This window comes from Carassius auratus, unplaced genomic scaffold (genome assembly GCF_003368295.1).
Source record: "Carassius auratus strain Wakin unplaced genomic scaffold, ASM336829v1 scaf_tig00019252, whole genome shotgun sequence".
Taxonomy (NCBI): domain Eukaryota; kingdom Metazoa; phylum Chordata; class Actinopteri; order Cypriniformes; family Cyprinidae; genus Carassius; species Carassius auratus.
The window spans coordinates 40,001-52,407 of NW_020524940.1; the positions used below are offsets into that span (position 1 = coordinate 40,001).

The following is a 12,407-nucleotide window of genomic DNA, read 5'->3' on the forward strand; positions in this document are numbered from 1 at the left end:
CAAATGGATTTGATTTTAAACCTTTACTGTAGATTTCTTTTCACTGAAAGAGATCTTTTTTTTTTCCCAAAAATCATTAACCAAATGATCATAGATAACTTTTAACCAGTTAAATATTCATTACTATGGCCAGCTTTGTTTTTAAACATATGTCACCTCACCAAAAAGTGAACTAGAATGCCGTCCAGTCATTAGACATCAGCGTGTGAAATGAATAAATGGGAGTGTTTGGGATCTCGTGGCCGTTCGTTCAGGAAACATGCTGTAGAAGGATTGAGCGGCGCTGACTCCGTCTGCTGACCGTGGTTTGTTTCTCAACAAACGTTTTCCTTCAGAACTGTTGTGAAATGTGGGATCATTCTGGGATTCACTGTCAGTGTATGGACGAGTGTGAGCAGGAGCTTCTCCTTCTGTGGTCTCAAAATGAAAGAGGCTCATAAGAAGGTAGAAAATGATATCCTATAAAAGGCTGTTGTCCGTTATGACAGCTGATAATGTGTGTACTATGAGTGAGTATAATCTGCAGTGGTCTCTTCCCGTGTGCGTGCGTGTGTGTGTGTGTGCGCGTGTGTGTGCGCGTGTGTGTGTGTGTGTGCGCGTGTGTGCGTGTGTGTGTGTGTTTCTCTGTGAATCCCGTCAGATGCAGGCGTGGAGTCTGGGGACCGAGGTGTTGATGAAATTCCTCATGAGACTAACAATTCTCTTAATGACAGACAGAGTCCCTCACAAGAAAATGTGAAAAGTGCATTTATATAATTGTATATATTGATTTGATTAGCTCTATGACTGCTTTGGTGGGCATGCTGGGGTGGATATCTGTCTGTGGATGTGTTGCTGGATCAGTCCTTGTCTCTGGAGGACTCTGGGAGAGTCTTGTGTGCTGCTGTTACTGTAGTAAATGTTGCTCCTGTTTCACAACACCAGCTGCTGGCAATAACTTATTGCATCATTTACATGACAATAGAGGGTTAATCATCTGTAGTATTTATAAATTATACAGTTACAATAATGTGAACACACAGTAAACAGAAAACATTTCTTTATTAAAGAGTTTTACAATGGCTTGCCAGATATCAGTCAAACCCAGCGTGCCATTTAAAGCAATCAAGGCAAGGCAAGGCAAGGCAAGGCAAGGCAAGTTTATTTATATAGCACATTTCGTACACAATGGTAATTCAAAGTGCTTTACATATGAGAAAGTAAAATAATCATAAAGAAAAATAATAACAAAAATAAAACAAGTAATTTTACTTTTAAAATGATTAAAACATTTTAAAACAGTTAATAATAAAACAATAATAAAACATAAAACAGTGAAAATATAGTGCAATCAGTTCGGACATTGCACAGTGCTCATTCAACAAATGCACAGCTAAAAAGATGCGTTTTGAGTTTAGATTTAAATGTGACTAGTGTTTTAGCACATCTGATTTCTTCTGGAAGCTGATTCCAACTGCGGGCAGCATAGTAACTAAAGGCAGACTCCCCTTGTTTTGTGTGAACCCTTGGTATTTCTAACTGACTTGATCCTAATGATCTGAGTGCTCTGTTAGGTTTATATTCAGTGAACATATCTGCAATATATTTCGGTCCTAGGTCATTTAGTGACTTATATACGAGTAAAAGTACTTTAAAATCAATCCTAAATGTAACTGGAAGCCAGTGTAAGGACCTGAGGACTGGTGTGATATGCTCAGATTTTCTGGTTCTAGTCAGAATCCTGGCAGCAGCGTTCTGGATGAGCTGCAGCTGTCTAATGGTCTTTTTGGGAAGGCCAGTGAGGAGCCCATTACAATAGTCCACCCTGCTGGTGATAAAGGCATGAACAAGTTTCTCCAAGTCTTGACTGGAAACAAAACATCTAATTCTTGCGATGTTTTTTAAATGATAGTATGCTGATTTAGTTACTGCTTTGACATGACTACTGAAACTAAGGTCTGTCTCCAGAATCACACCAAGATTCCTGACTTGATTTTTTGTTGTTTGACCCCTAGAGTCAAGGTATGCATTCACCTTAATGGGGGCGGCAGTGGCAGTGGCTCAGTGGTTCATGTAGGTTGTCTACAAACCGGAAGGTTGGTGGTTCGATCCCCGGCTCCACCTGACCAAGTGTCGAGGTGTCCTTGAGCAAGACACCTAACCCCAGCTGCTCCCGACGAGCTGGATGGCGCCTTGTATGGCAGACACCGCCGTCGGTGTGTGAATGAGTGAGTGGATGGGTGAATGTGAGGCAAATTGTAAAGCGCTTTGGATGGCCATGTGGTCTGTTGAAAGCGCTATATAAATGCAGTCCATTTACCATTTACCATTTACCTTGAACACTTCATCTTTGTTTCCAAATGCAATGACTTCAGTTTTTTCCTTGTTTAACTGAAGAAAGTTCTGGCACATCCACTTATTAATTTCTTCAATGCATTGGCAGAGGGAGTCAATGGGGCTGTAGTCATTTGGAGATAAGGCTAGGTAAATCTGGGTATCATCAGCATAGCTGTGATAGGCAATCTGGTTTTTTCTCATTATTTGACTTAGTGGAAGCATATACAGGCTAAACAAGAGCGGTGCAAGAATTGACCCTTGTGGGACTCCGCATGTCATGGACGTCCACTTAGACTTATGCTCTCCTAGACTCACATAGTAGCCTCTCCCTTCTAAGTATGATCTGAACCATTTGAGTACCATCCCAGAAAGCCCGACCCAGTTTTCCAGTCTCTCTAGTAGTATGTTATGATCGACAGTGTCAAACGCAGCACTGAGATCTAGCAATACCAGCACCGATATTTTGGCAGAGTCACAATTTAAGCGAATATCATTTATTATCTTAATGAGTGCTGTCTCTGTGCTGTGATGTGGTCGGAAACCAGATTGAAAATTGTCCAGGTATCCATTTGAGTTTAAGTATTTGTTCAGCTGATTAAAAACTACCTTTTCTATAATTTTGCCTATAAAAGGAAGATTAGATATTGGTCTAAAATTGCTCAAAATTGTGTTATCAAGATTGGTCTTTTTCAGGAGGGGCTTTACAACTGCAGTTTTTAGGGAGTTTGGAAATGTCCCAGAAAGAAGTGAGGCATTCACCACTTCTAAGAGATCTGCTTTTAAGCAGTCAAGCACACTTTTGAAGAAAGATGTGGGAAGTGTGTCAAGACAACAGGTTGACGATTTTAGTTGCTGCACTATGTCTTCCAGAATTTTGCTATCAATTTTTTCAAAATTAGACATAGTATCTTTTTGATATTTTGGCCGAATCTGTCTGACCTCTGCATTACTTGAGGATGTGCTAATTGCCTTCCTGATATTTATGATCTTCTCAGAAAAGAAAGAAGCAAACTCATTGCATTTGCTGTCTGATAGCATATCAGTGGGAATCTGACTTGGGGGGTTTGTCAGTCTCTCAACAGTGGCAAAAAGAGTACGAGTGTTATTTAAGTTACTGTTTATAAGGTTTGAGAAGAAGTTCTGTCTAGCTGTGGCTAGTTTCACATTAAAAGCATGAAGGATGTCTTTATAGATGCTATAGTGAATTTCAAGTTTCGTCTTCCTCCACATCCGCTCGGCTTTTCTGCATTGTCTTTTCATAGTCTGAACTTCTGTTGATCTTCTCCAAACTGATTTCTGTCTGTTTGTTTTCTTACTGACTATTATTGGTGCAATATCATCAATAGCATTCTTAACTTTTGAGTCGAAGGAATCAAGGAGAATATCAACAGAGTCTGCAGAAATGCTTGGTGTTAAAGATATAGCCTCCATAAATTGTACACTTGTGTTCTCATTTATGCATCTCCTTCTGACAGAGACAGATCTAGATTCAGTGGTAGCAGAGATCAATATATCAAAGAAAATACAGAAGTGATCAGATAGTGCTACGTCCTTAATAACAATGGATGAAATGTTTAGACCCCTACTGATGATTAGATCCAGAGTGTGTCCACCTTTGTGTGTGGGTCCATGCACATGCTGAATCAGGTCAAAGGTGTTTAAAACCGTTATCATTTCTTTTGTAGTTTTGTTTTCTGCATTATCTATGTGAATATTAAAATCCCCTGCAATTGCATAACAGTCAAACTCTGAGGAAATTATTGATAACATTTCTGTGACCTCTTCAACAAAGGCTGGAGAGTATTTTGGAGGCCTGTAAATAATAATAAACAGAATGCGTGGAGCACCTTTAAGCACAATCCCTAGATATTCAAAAGACAAGTACTGACCAAATGACATTTGCTTGCATTGATAGACATCTTTAAATAGAGCAGCTACACCCCCACCTCTCCTAACAGTCCTGCAAACACTCATGTAAGTGAAGTTAGGAGGGGCTGCTTCATTTAGGATTGTTGCACTGCAGCTGTCTTCAAGCCATGTTTCATTTAGAAACATAAAATCCAGATTGTTTGAGGTTATAAAGTCATTGATTAGAAATGATTTATTTTTTAGTGAGCGAATGTTTAAAAGTGCTAGCTTGATGGCTGTGCTTTGTGTCTTTACATCAATCTTAGTTTGATGCATAATAGGCCGCAGATTAGATGAGTTTGCCCTTCGGCTTGAGAAGGCCTTAGACTTTCTATCACGTGATAAAACTGAAATAGAGAAAGCTACAGGCACACTGGGTTTCCGCTTGTTCAGTAAGCATTTGTGAATGTTGCTGCTATTATAGCGGAGACCCGACACATATCACTGAGAGCTGCTATCAGTTGTTTTTGGTTCACCTTCAGCAGATAGAGGGTTTGGGCCCTGGCGTTGTGGCAGCGGTCGGAGAGCTCTCATAGGAACAGGGCCCACAGGCTTTGGTGGTTGGGGGGCCCGCCGTTTTTTAGTTGATATCTGCGGGCTAGCAGCGAATGAGTGGGAGAGTTTAGTCCCAACATACACCAATTCCTCCATTTTCTGTGAGAAGCACAGAAGTGGAGATGCTGGAGAGAGGGATAATGTGTCTGGTGAGATGGGCTGTGTCTCTGGTGTTTCCGGTGGCTGTGATGTGTTGTCCTGGCTTCCCTGGCTGTTTTCCAGAAAGTCGTCCTTGGGTGCTGAATCTTGTAGCTGTTTTGATAAATCACAGTCAGTCTGTGAGGAGCTCTGTGGGCAGGGCTCAGCAGGGATAGTGTCTATCAGCAGTGATTGTTTTGGCTGCATGTTGTTATCAGTGTCCTTGTGTGATATGTCAACCACATGATGACTCGGACCTGGTGTGTGTGTGCTGAATGGATTGACACACTCTGCTGAAGGATGACGAAGGGAGAAGAAGATATTGTCCTTAAACACTCTTGCACCTAGTTTGTTTGGGTGAAGGCCATCTGGTTTAAACAATTGTCTATGGCCCCAGAAAAGATTGAAGTTGTCAATGAAATTTACTCCTTTTATATTACACGATCTTTGTAGCCATGTGTTCAGCCCAAGCAACCGTGAAAACATATTTGTTCCCCTTGCTGGGAGTGGTCCACTGATGAACGACTGAACTTTGAGCCTTTGAAGTGTTTCAAAGAGTTCAATGAAGTCCTTCTTAAGGAGTTCTGACTGCTCTTTCCGAATATCATTCTTCCCCACATGGATGATGATTTGATTTGCAGTTTTGTGCTTCATCAGAATGTTCTGAAGTTCCTTGTTCACATCAGAGACCGTTGCTTGAGGAAGGCAGCATGTTGTTGTAGTCCTGCTACGGATGTTTCTGATAACAGAGTCACCCACTATCAGAGTCCTGGGCTCGGCTGCGCTCTGAGCTGGAAGCCGCTGTCTGCTCGTCCTTGAGCGCCTGTTAGTAGCGATGTTTGCTGCTGGCTGATCAGATCCATGTTTAAATACATTTGGGGATTCCTCACCCACATTTATTAATGCTTGAAATCTGTTCTCCAGATGTATAGGTGGTGGTAGAATACCAGTATTTACAAGCCTTGTCATAGTCGAATCTGGGGTAGAGGAAGCTATGGCAGCAATACGAGAAACTCGTGACAATCTGATGTCTCGTGTTCCTTTGGGTCTCGCTCCTTGTTTGTGCCATCGATTAGTGTGATGATCAGTTTCGGCTTGTTCCTCTACACTTGGTATAAATTGTTGAGATTCAGAAGATTCATGGGACTCACCGGCTGTTTGCTGAGAGGGTCCATGACGACGGTCTGCTGAGTGTTCCGTCTGTTTTGGAAGTCCAGAAAGTAACTTTGTTTCAAGAATCACAATCCTTTGTAGAAGTTTGCAGCAGTTTATGCAACAAGTAGATCCAACAGGAGGCATTTTCTCTCTCTTCTGTTTGGTAGGCAGTTGTTTTCCCGTCTCCGGAATGTAAGCTGTTTGCAGTGGGAGACGAAGTCTTCTTTTTGTAGTATTATTCCAGTCCCAGTGTTTTTAGTTTCAGCGTTTGTGCTAAAAATCTGTTGTTTGAGCACTGTGCTGATCTGCTGAAGTAAAAATCGTAGAAAAATCTGAGAAAAGTACAGAAATAAGAAGCAAAGCGCAGAGCAGTAAGCTAGAACGTCCGAACGGTAGCAAAGCCGGAAGCAGCAATCAGGGGCGTAGATGCCCCCCCCCCCACTTTTATAATTATGGAAATTCGTCCCATGCACTTTTTTAAGTAAAATGTGTTCGTATAGAGGTTTTCAGGAGCTGGTGTGAATAAATATAGATTTAAACTCATAGAGACAGGATAGACTGCGCATGACATAAAAACATGGTTAAGGTGTGGTATAGTGTTAAAAGGTATATTAAAGAACCAGTTATTTTATCACGACTAACCCCAATTTGGGGAAATCAAAACTTCTCCCCGGGGAGAGCCGATGCAGTCTTTAAGCAATGGGCTTTAAATGGATTGGAGAAAATTCAAGATCTATATCCAACAGACTCAGACAACATGATGTCATTTGACATGCTTAGTCGCAAATTCAACATTCAAAGGAAATGTTTTTTCAAGTATCTCCAACTTAGAAGTTATACAGGAACAAAACAAAGCAATTTGTGGAAACCACCCAAATCTAAGTTAGAAGAAATGATAAGTGAAAATAGCTTTAAAAGGGGAGCAATCTCACAACTGTATAAACTACTGTTATCACACTCCCCAGATAATTCAACCTTAAAATTAGAGGCCTGGAAAAAAGATCTGCAAATAAATGTATCACTAGATGAGTGGGAATTGGCTTGTAGTAAAGCACATAAGCAAAGTATAAACTCTAGGTTGAGATTATTACAATACAAGTGGCTTATGCGTGTTCATGTCACTCCTGTTAAATTAAACCAATACAATCCAAATATCCCAGTACAAAGTGTGGAGAAGAAAAGGGTACATTGTTCCACTGTTTTTGGGAATGCAGACAAATTAGGACATTTTGGGGTGCAATAAAGCAAACTGTGAAGGATATTATTTCTAAAGATCTCCCTTTGGAACCTTCTTTTATAATTTTAGGCCTATATCCCAAGCACACAGGATATACAAAAAGCGAGACGCTGTTCATTGATATATGTTTATTACAAGCTAAAATGTTGATTGCACTGCACTGGAAAAACATAAGAAGACCAAGTATTGGACAGTGGGTTAAGCAGATGTTGGCTACTCTTCCATTGGAACGCATCACATACTTGCTAAAAGGAAAAAAGAACTTGTTTGAAAGTATTTGGAGACCTTTCATGCTTTTTGCAGAAGGCACAGACTTAACAGAAGATCAAGAGGAGGACGACGCTCATGAATAATTTTACAGTTAGTGATCTGCTTGCTGGGAGTTGGTTGGTCTCTGTTAACTTGTGTCAAAGGGCATTATGGATATAACATTTTATATATGATATCATTGTATTTTGTGTCTGAGAGGAGGTTCTGTTGTATATCATTTCAAATTCTAAAAAGACCAATAAACATATTGATGGAAAAAAAAAAAAAGTGTATGCAAATGCCATTTTACTACTTTTAAATAGACTCTCAGTTGAAGGTTGTCTATCAAAACATCTGCCGATTATTAAACTGTATCGCTGATTAATATAAATAGGGTTAATAAATAGTTAAATGATGACCGGTAAGGGTTTGAATGTGATTGGTTAAGTCTTACTGTAAAAGCATGCTCACATTCTGGATTAGGGTTAGGTGTTTCTGTTTGTTTTCTAGGGTTCAGTATTATGTTATTGGTGTAAAAGCATCTGACATGACTTTGCATTCAGTTGTGCATCTGATAAAGCTGCAGTTTCAGTGGGATTGTAGACTGTAATACTCACTGTAGGTGTGAATGACATGTTTTAGATGCATGTCGTGGCATCACGTGTTCATTTGCTGTATGATGAGTCAGAGATTGAAGGATTTGTTCTGTATTGTTGTTGATTAAATCAAAGTGCCTCTCTCTCAGGCTGAAGGGGGATCTGGCGTATAATTACAAGGGACCAAGAACCAAAGATGACATTATTGAGTTTGCCAACAGAGTGGCTGGGTGAGAATTGAATTCAGATGCTGTCAAAACTATAGCTTTATTTGTGAATTTTCAACCTTCCCCAAACCTTGTTAAGACTTTAAAACTATTGGAAGTAATTTATCTACGGTTATAAACCAGCTCTATCGTTGGTCTTGAGCTAACATTAAGCAAAATGATTGTGTGTGTGTGTGCGTGCGTGTGTCCCTGTGTGTGTGTGTGTGTTTCAGGCCAGCCGTACGGTCGCTGCCCAGCAGACAGATGTTTGAGCACGTCTTGAAGAGGCACAGTGTGTGTTTTCTGTACGTCGGAGGCGAGTCTCCTCTGAAAGTGAGCAGCTCAATCTGTCTTCATATCTTCACTTAACTGAAGTTAGCATGTGAATGTGTGTGTGCTGAGACAGAGTCTTCAAACTAACTGATTTCACATGTTTATGAAAGGGTTAGTTCACCCAGTAATTACAATTATGTCATTAATAACTCACCCTCGTGTCGATCCAAACCTGTGAGACCGTTTATCTTCTGAACACGGTTTAAGATATTTTAGATTTAGTCCGAGAGCTCTCAGTCCCTCCATTGAAGCTGTGTGTACGGTCTACTGTCCATGTCCAGAAAGGGAAGAAAAACATCATCAAAGCAGTCCATGTGACATCAGAGGGTCTTTATTCAGCATTGTCTTCTCTTCCGTGTCTGTTGTGAGAGAGGGTTCAAAACAAAGCAGATTGTGATATCCGGTTCATGAACGAATCATTCGATGTAACCGGATCTTCTTGAACCAGTTCACCAAATCGAACTGAATCGTTTTAAAGGTTCGTGTCTCTAATGCGCATTAATCCTCAAATGACTTAAGCGGTTAACTTTTTTAATGTGGCTGACACTCCCTCTGAGTTCAAACAAACCAATATCCCGGAGTAATGCATGCACTCAAACAGTATCTGACTGAACTGCTGTGAAGAGAGAACTGAAGATGAACACAGAGCCGAGGTAGATAATGAACAAAAGACTGACTCGTTCTCGAGTCAAGAAATGGTTGCATCGGTTTTCGTGATTAATATCAAAAAAATATCTAGTATTAGTGTTTTTTTTTTCTTTTTCAGAAAATTGATTCTTTTATTGACAACCTTTATACAGTTAATTCAGTGTCCAGAGCTCTTAATTTTCTCACATTTTATCTTGCTGCCATTCATCTTGTTTCATTTTCTACCCCATTATGGCAAAGCAGATGTGATTTGTGCTAGCTTCACAGATTTATTAACACAAGTACACTCAGTGTTGGGACTCTGGGACTGAGCGGCTCGAGCTCTTGTTGATGCTGAAGTGGAGACACGTGTAAATGAACACCGTGACACGCTCAGACACACAGCTCATCAGACTCCTGACTAGCTTCGGCACCAAGTCGGTACTAAAAAAATTAAAATGTCACTGTAGCAGGTTTCTTTAAGTACCGGTGGTACCGAGTACCCGCTCAACCCGTTCTTCACGCATACAGCGCTATGATTTCCCCGAAGCAGAAAACGCGGACGGAATCTTAAATACAGTCATGAAAATGAAACCTACATTTTAATATGGACAGTCATGGAATTTGTCAAAGTTAGCATAAATGAATCAAACCAAATCTCCATATGGATCAGTATCTGTAAATGTTGGTTGAAATCTGAATCCTGCATGTTCTGTGTGTCTCTGTGTGAATGAATGAATGGTTTGTTTACTACAGAGACTGAAGCGAGTCTCGATGAGGACGTAAATACATCAACAACAGCACCAGAACTGTTCTGAGTCACTTCACAAGCATTTTACCCTTTCATTTGAGTAAAACCAGTGTCAAGATAAAGGTTATTCACGGTAACCCGTCAAAATAAAAGTTCACTTTTACATGAAGGCATTGTGCTAGAAATATTACTATTATTTAGTAGAATGTATGTGATACTGCTACTAATGTTAAAAAAAATTCATAAAACTTAATTTTTTAAAGAAATAAATCACACAATATTTCTTCCATGTTTTAATTTTAATAGCAAATCCCCTTTATTTACCAAAAAATAATATGTGTTTAAATTTTATTAAATTAAATTTGGGTGAAACTTGTTTACTTTTTTCATAATTATATTACTTGTAGAAAAACTTGAAACACAATTCTAAATAAGTATAAAGAATGGCATTGGTTTTATTTTTAGTGATAATTTATTTATTTTTTTTATAGCATATTTTTGTGTTTTGCTTTGGTACCGAGGACCGTGGATTTTCAGTGGTATCGTACCGAATACTGAAATTTTGGTACCGTGACAACACTGCTCCTGATAATCACACCAACCCATATCAGTTTCATTATTGGCTTTCCATCAGCTCCCAAACTCTGCAGTTCCTCATGAACCGGATGGAGGCACGTCCTATAAACAGCAGAACCTCTAAACGTCCTCACAACATCTGCACAAGTGTCTGTTTATTACAGAGCAGTCAGATCTGCTGATGGAGCGAGAATCTGCAATCACTCTTATCTTAGCTTTTAATTTTTAACCATAGTGTTTTTGTGCTCATGTTCATTAATTATCTTTCACACCCTTTAACTCTTTCATTACTGGAGTACATGGCTGTTGTGTGATTTCAGGAGAAGTACACCGAGGTGGCGTCGGAGCTCATTGTGTACACATATTTCTTCTCTGCGTCTGAAGACGTCTTACCAGAGGTGAGTTGAGTCATTTTCAGATTCTTCTGCTTGCGGTTTGATTCATCCAGTCGGCTGTTTTAAACAATCACATGAAATCTGACTGAAATACGTTGTTCTGCTGCAGTCTGTGGCTTTGCATGAATTGCCTTCAGTGATCGTCTTCAAAGATGGAAGCTATTTCACATACGATGGTAAGTGAAGAAACCGTGAATCAGCATCTCATGAACGTGTGTGCAGTGCTTGACCAGTGCATTGGTCACAGAAGTATATGGCTTGCTTTCTGTCTGTGTAGTAAGATGGCGGTTGTGTTTCAGAGTATGAAGACGGCAGCTTGTCGTCCTGGGTGAACCGAGAGCGATTCCAGAGTTACCTGCCCATCGACGGCTTCACGCTGTATGAGCTGGGAGACACAGGTGAGACCGCTCGGACATATTCAACTAAATACTGAGCAGCGTGCTCCACACATTTGTGAACATACTTTTGAAATGGTTATTTTTCCATCATGTGTTGGCTTCTGTTAAGCAGTGAACACAGAGCTCAGTCTCTGTTTGCAGTCGGCAGAAAAACTCACATAGTGTGTGGTGTCTAAAGACAGTCGTTTTCACAAAGAATATTTTTAACGTTTAATGTTTGCTTGATTACAAAAAAACATCTTGATTTGTTCGTCAATTTTTTTTTTTTAAGTTAACTGCAAATTAAATGGTTTAGTTTTTTCTCTGCAGTCAGTTATCCTAAATTTTGTCTGTGATTTCTCCCATTTGAATGATGATAGATAATTATTTTATTTCGATCTACAGTCTAATAAAAGTTACTAAAACTTTAATTAGACTATAGACATATCTATAGACTACAGGCTAATTTAATTTAAAAAAAATGTACTTCAATTTCAACTTTCAACTTGATGACAAATTAATTTTCTTCATAAATCACAAATACGATGGGGGGAAAATGATATACATATATATTAATTATATATAATAGTTTTGTGTCAAATGGAAGAGGAAATGACATTACTTTGCATTTATTAAGCAAAGTTTTATGTAAGGGATAATGTATATCCAGCCGGTTGTTCTCGCAGGGTGATCATCAATCGGCTGGAAGTACATTATCACACTTATTACACGGCTACTTGGCACATAAATAAATAATTAGACGTGAAATATTGATTTGAGTTGAAGTATTTGAATGCAAAGCTTCAGTGAAGACAGCAGTTGCGAGCAAGCATCAAATTCAAACTAAACAGATTTAAGGCTAACAGTGCAGACAAACCACGTATTTGATCACAAAATAATTAAAGCAATAAAATAATTAGGACAAAAATGTTTTAAAACCTTACCAGTTTGTTAGTTCTCTTTTAATCCATTACAGTGTACAAAACAG

General features: G+C 39.4%; 1 protein-coding gene across 2 annotated transcripts in view; it reads left to right on the plus strand.

Moving 5' to 3' along the window:
- Nucleotides 1-12,407, plus strand: part of LOC113076178 (protein disulfide-isomerase TMX3-like) — a 36,293-nt gene that overhangs the window by 4,118 nt on the left and 19,768 nt on the right. For both annotated transcript variants that reach the window (XM_026248831.1, XM_026248832.1), the window contains exons 6-10: nt 8,304-8,384; nt 8,594-8,693; nt 10,968-11,045; nt 11,152-11,218; nt 11,342-11,440. In XM_026248831.1, coding sequence (XP_026104616.1) covers nt 8,304-8,384; nt 8,594-8,693; nt 10,968-11,045; nt 11,152-11,218; nt 11,342-11,440 — 425 coding nt within the window. The remainder of the gene's footprint in view (nt 1-8,303; nt 8,385-8,593; nt 8,694-10,967; nt 11,046-11,151; nt 11,219-11,341; nt 11,441-12,407) is intronic.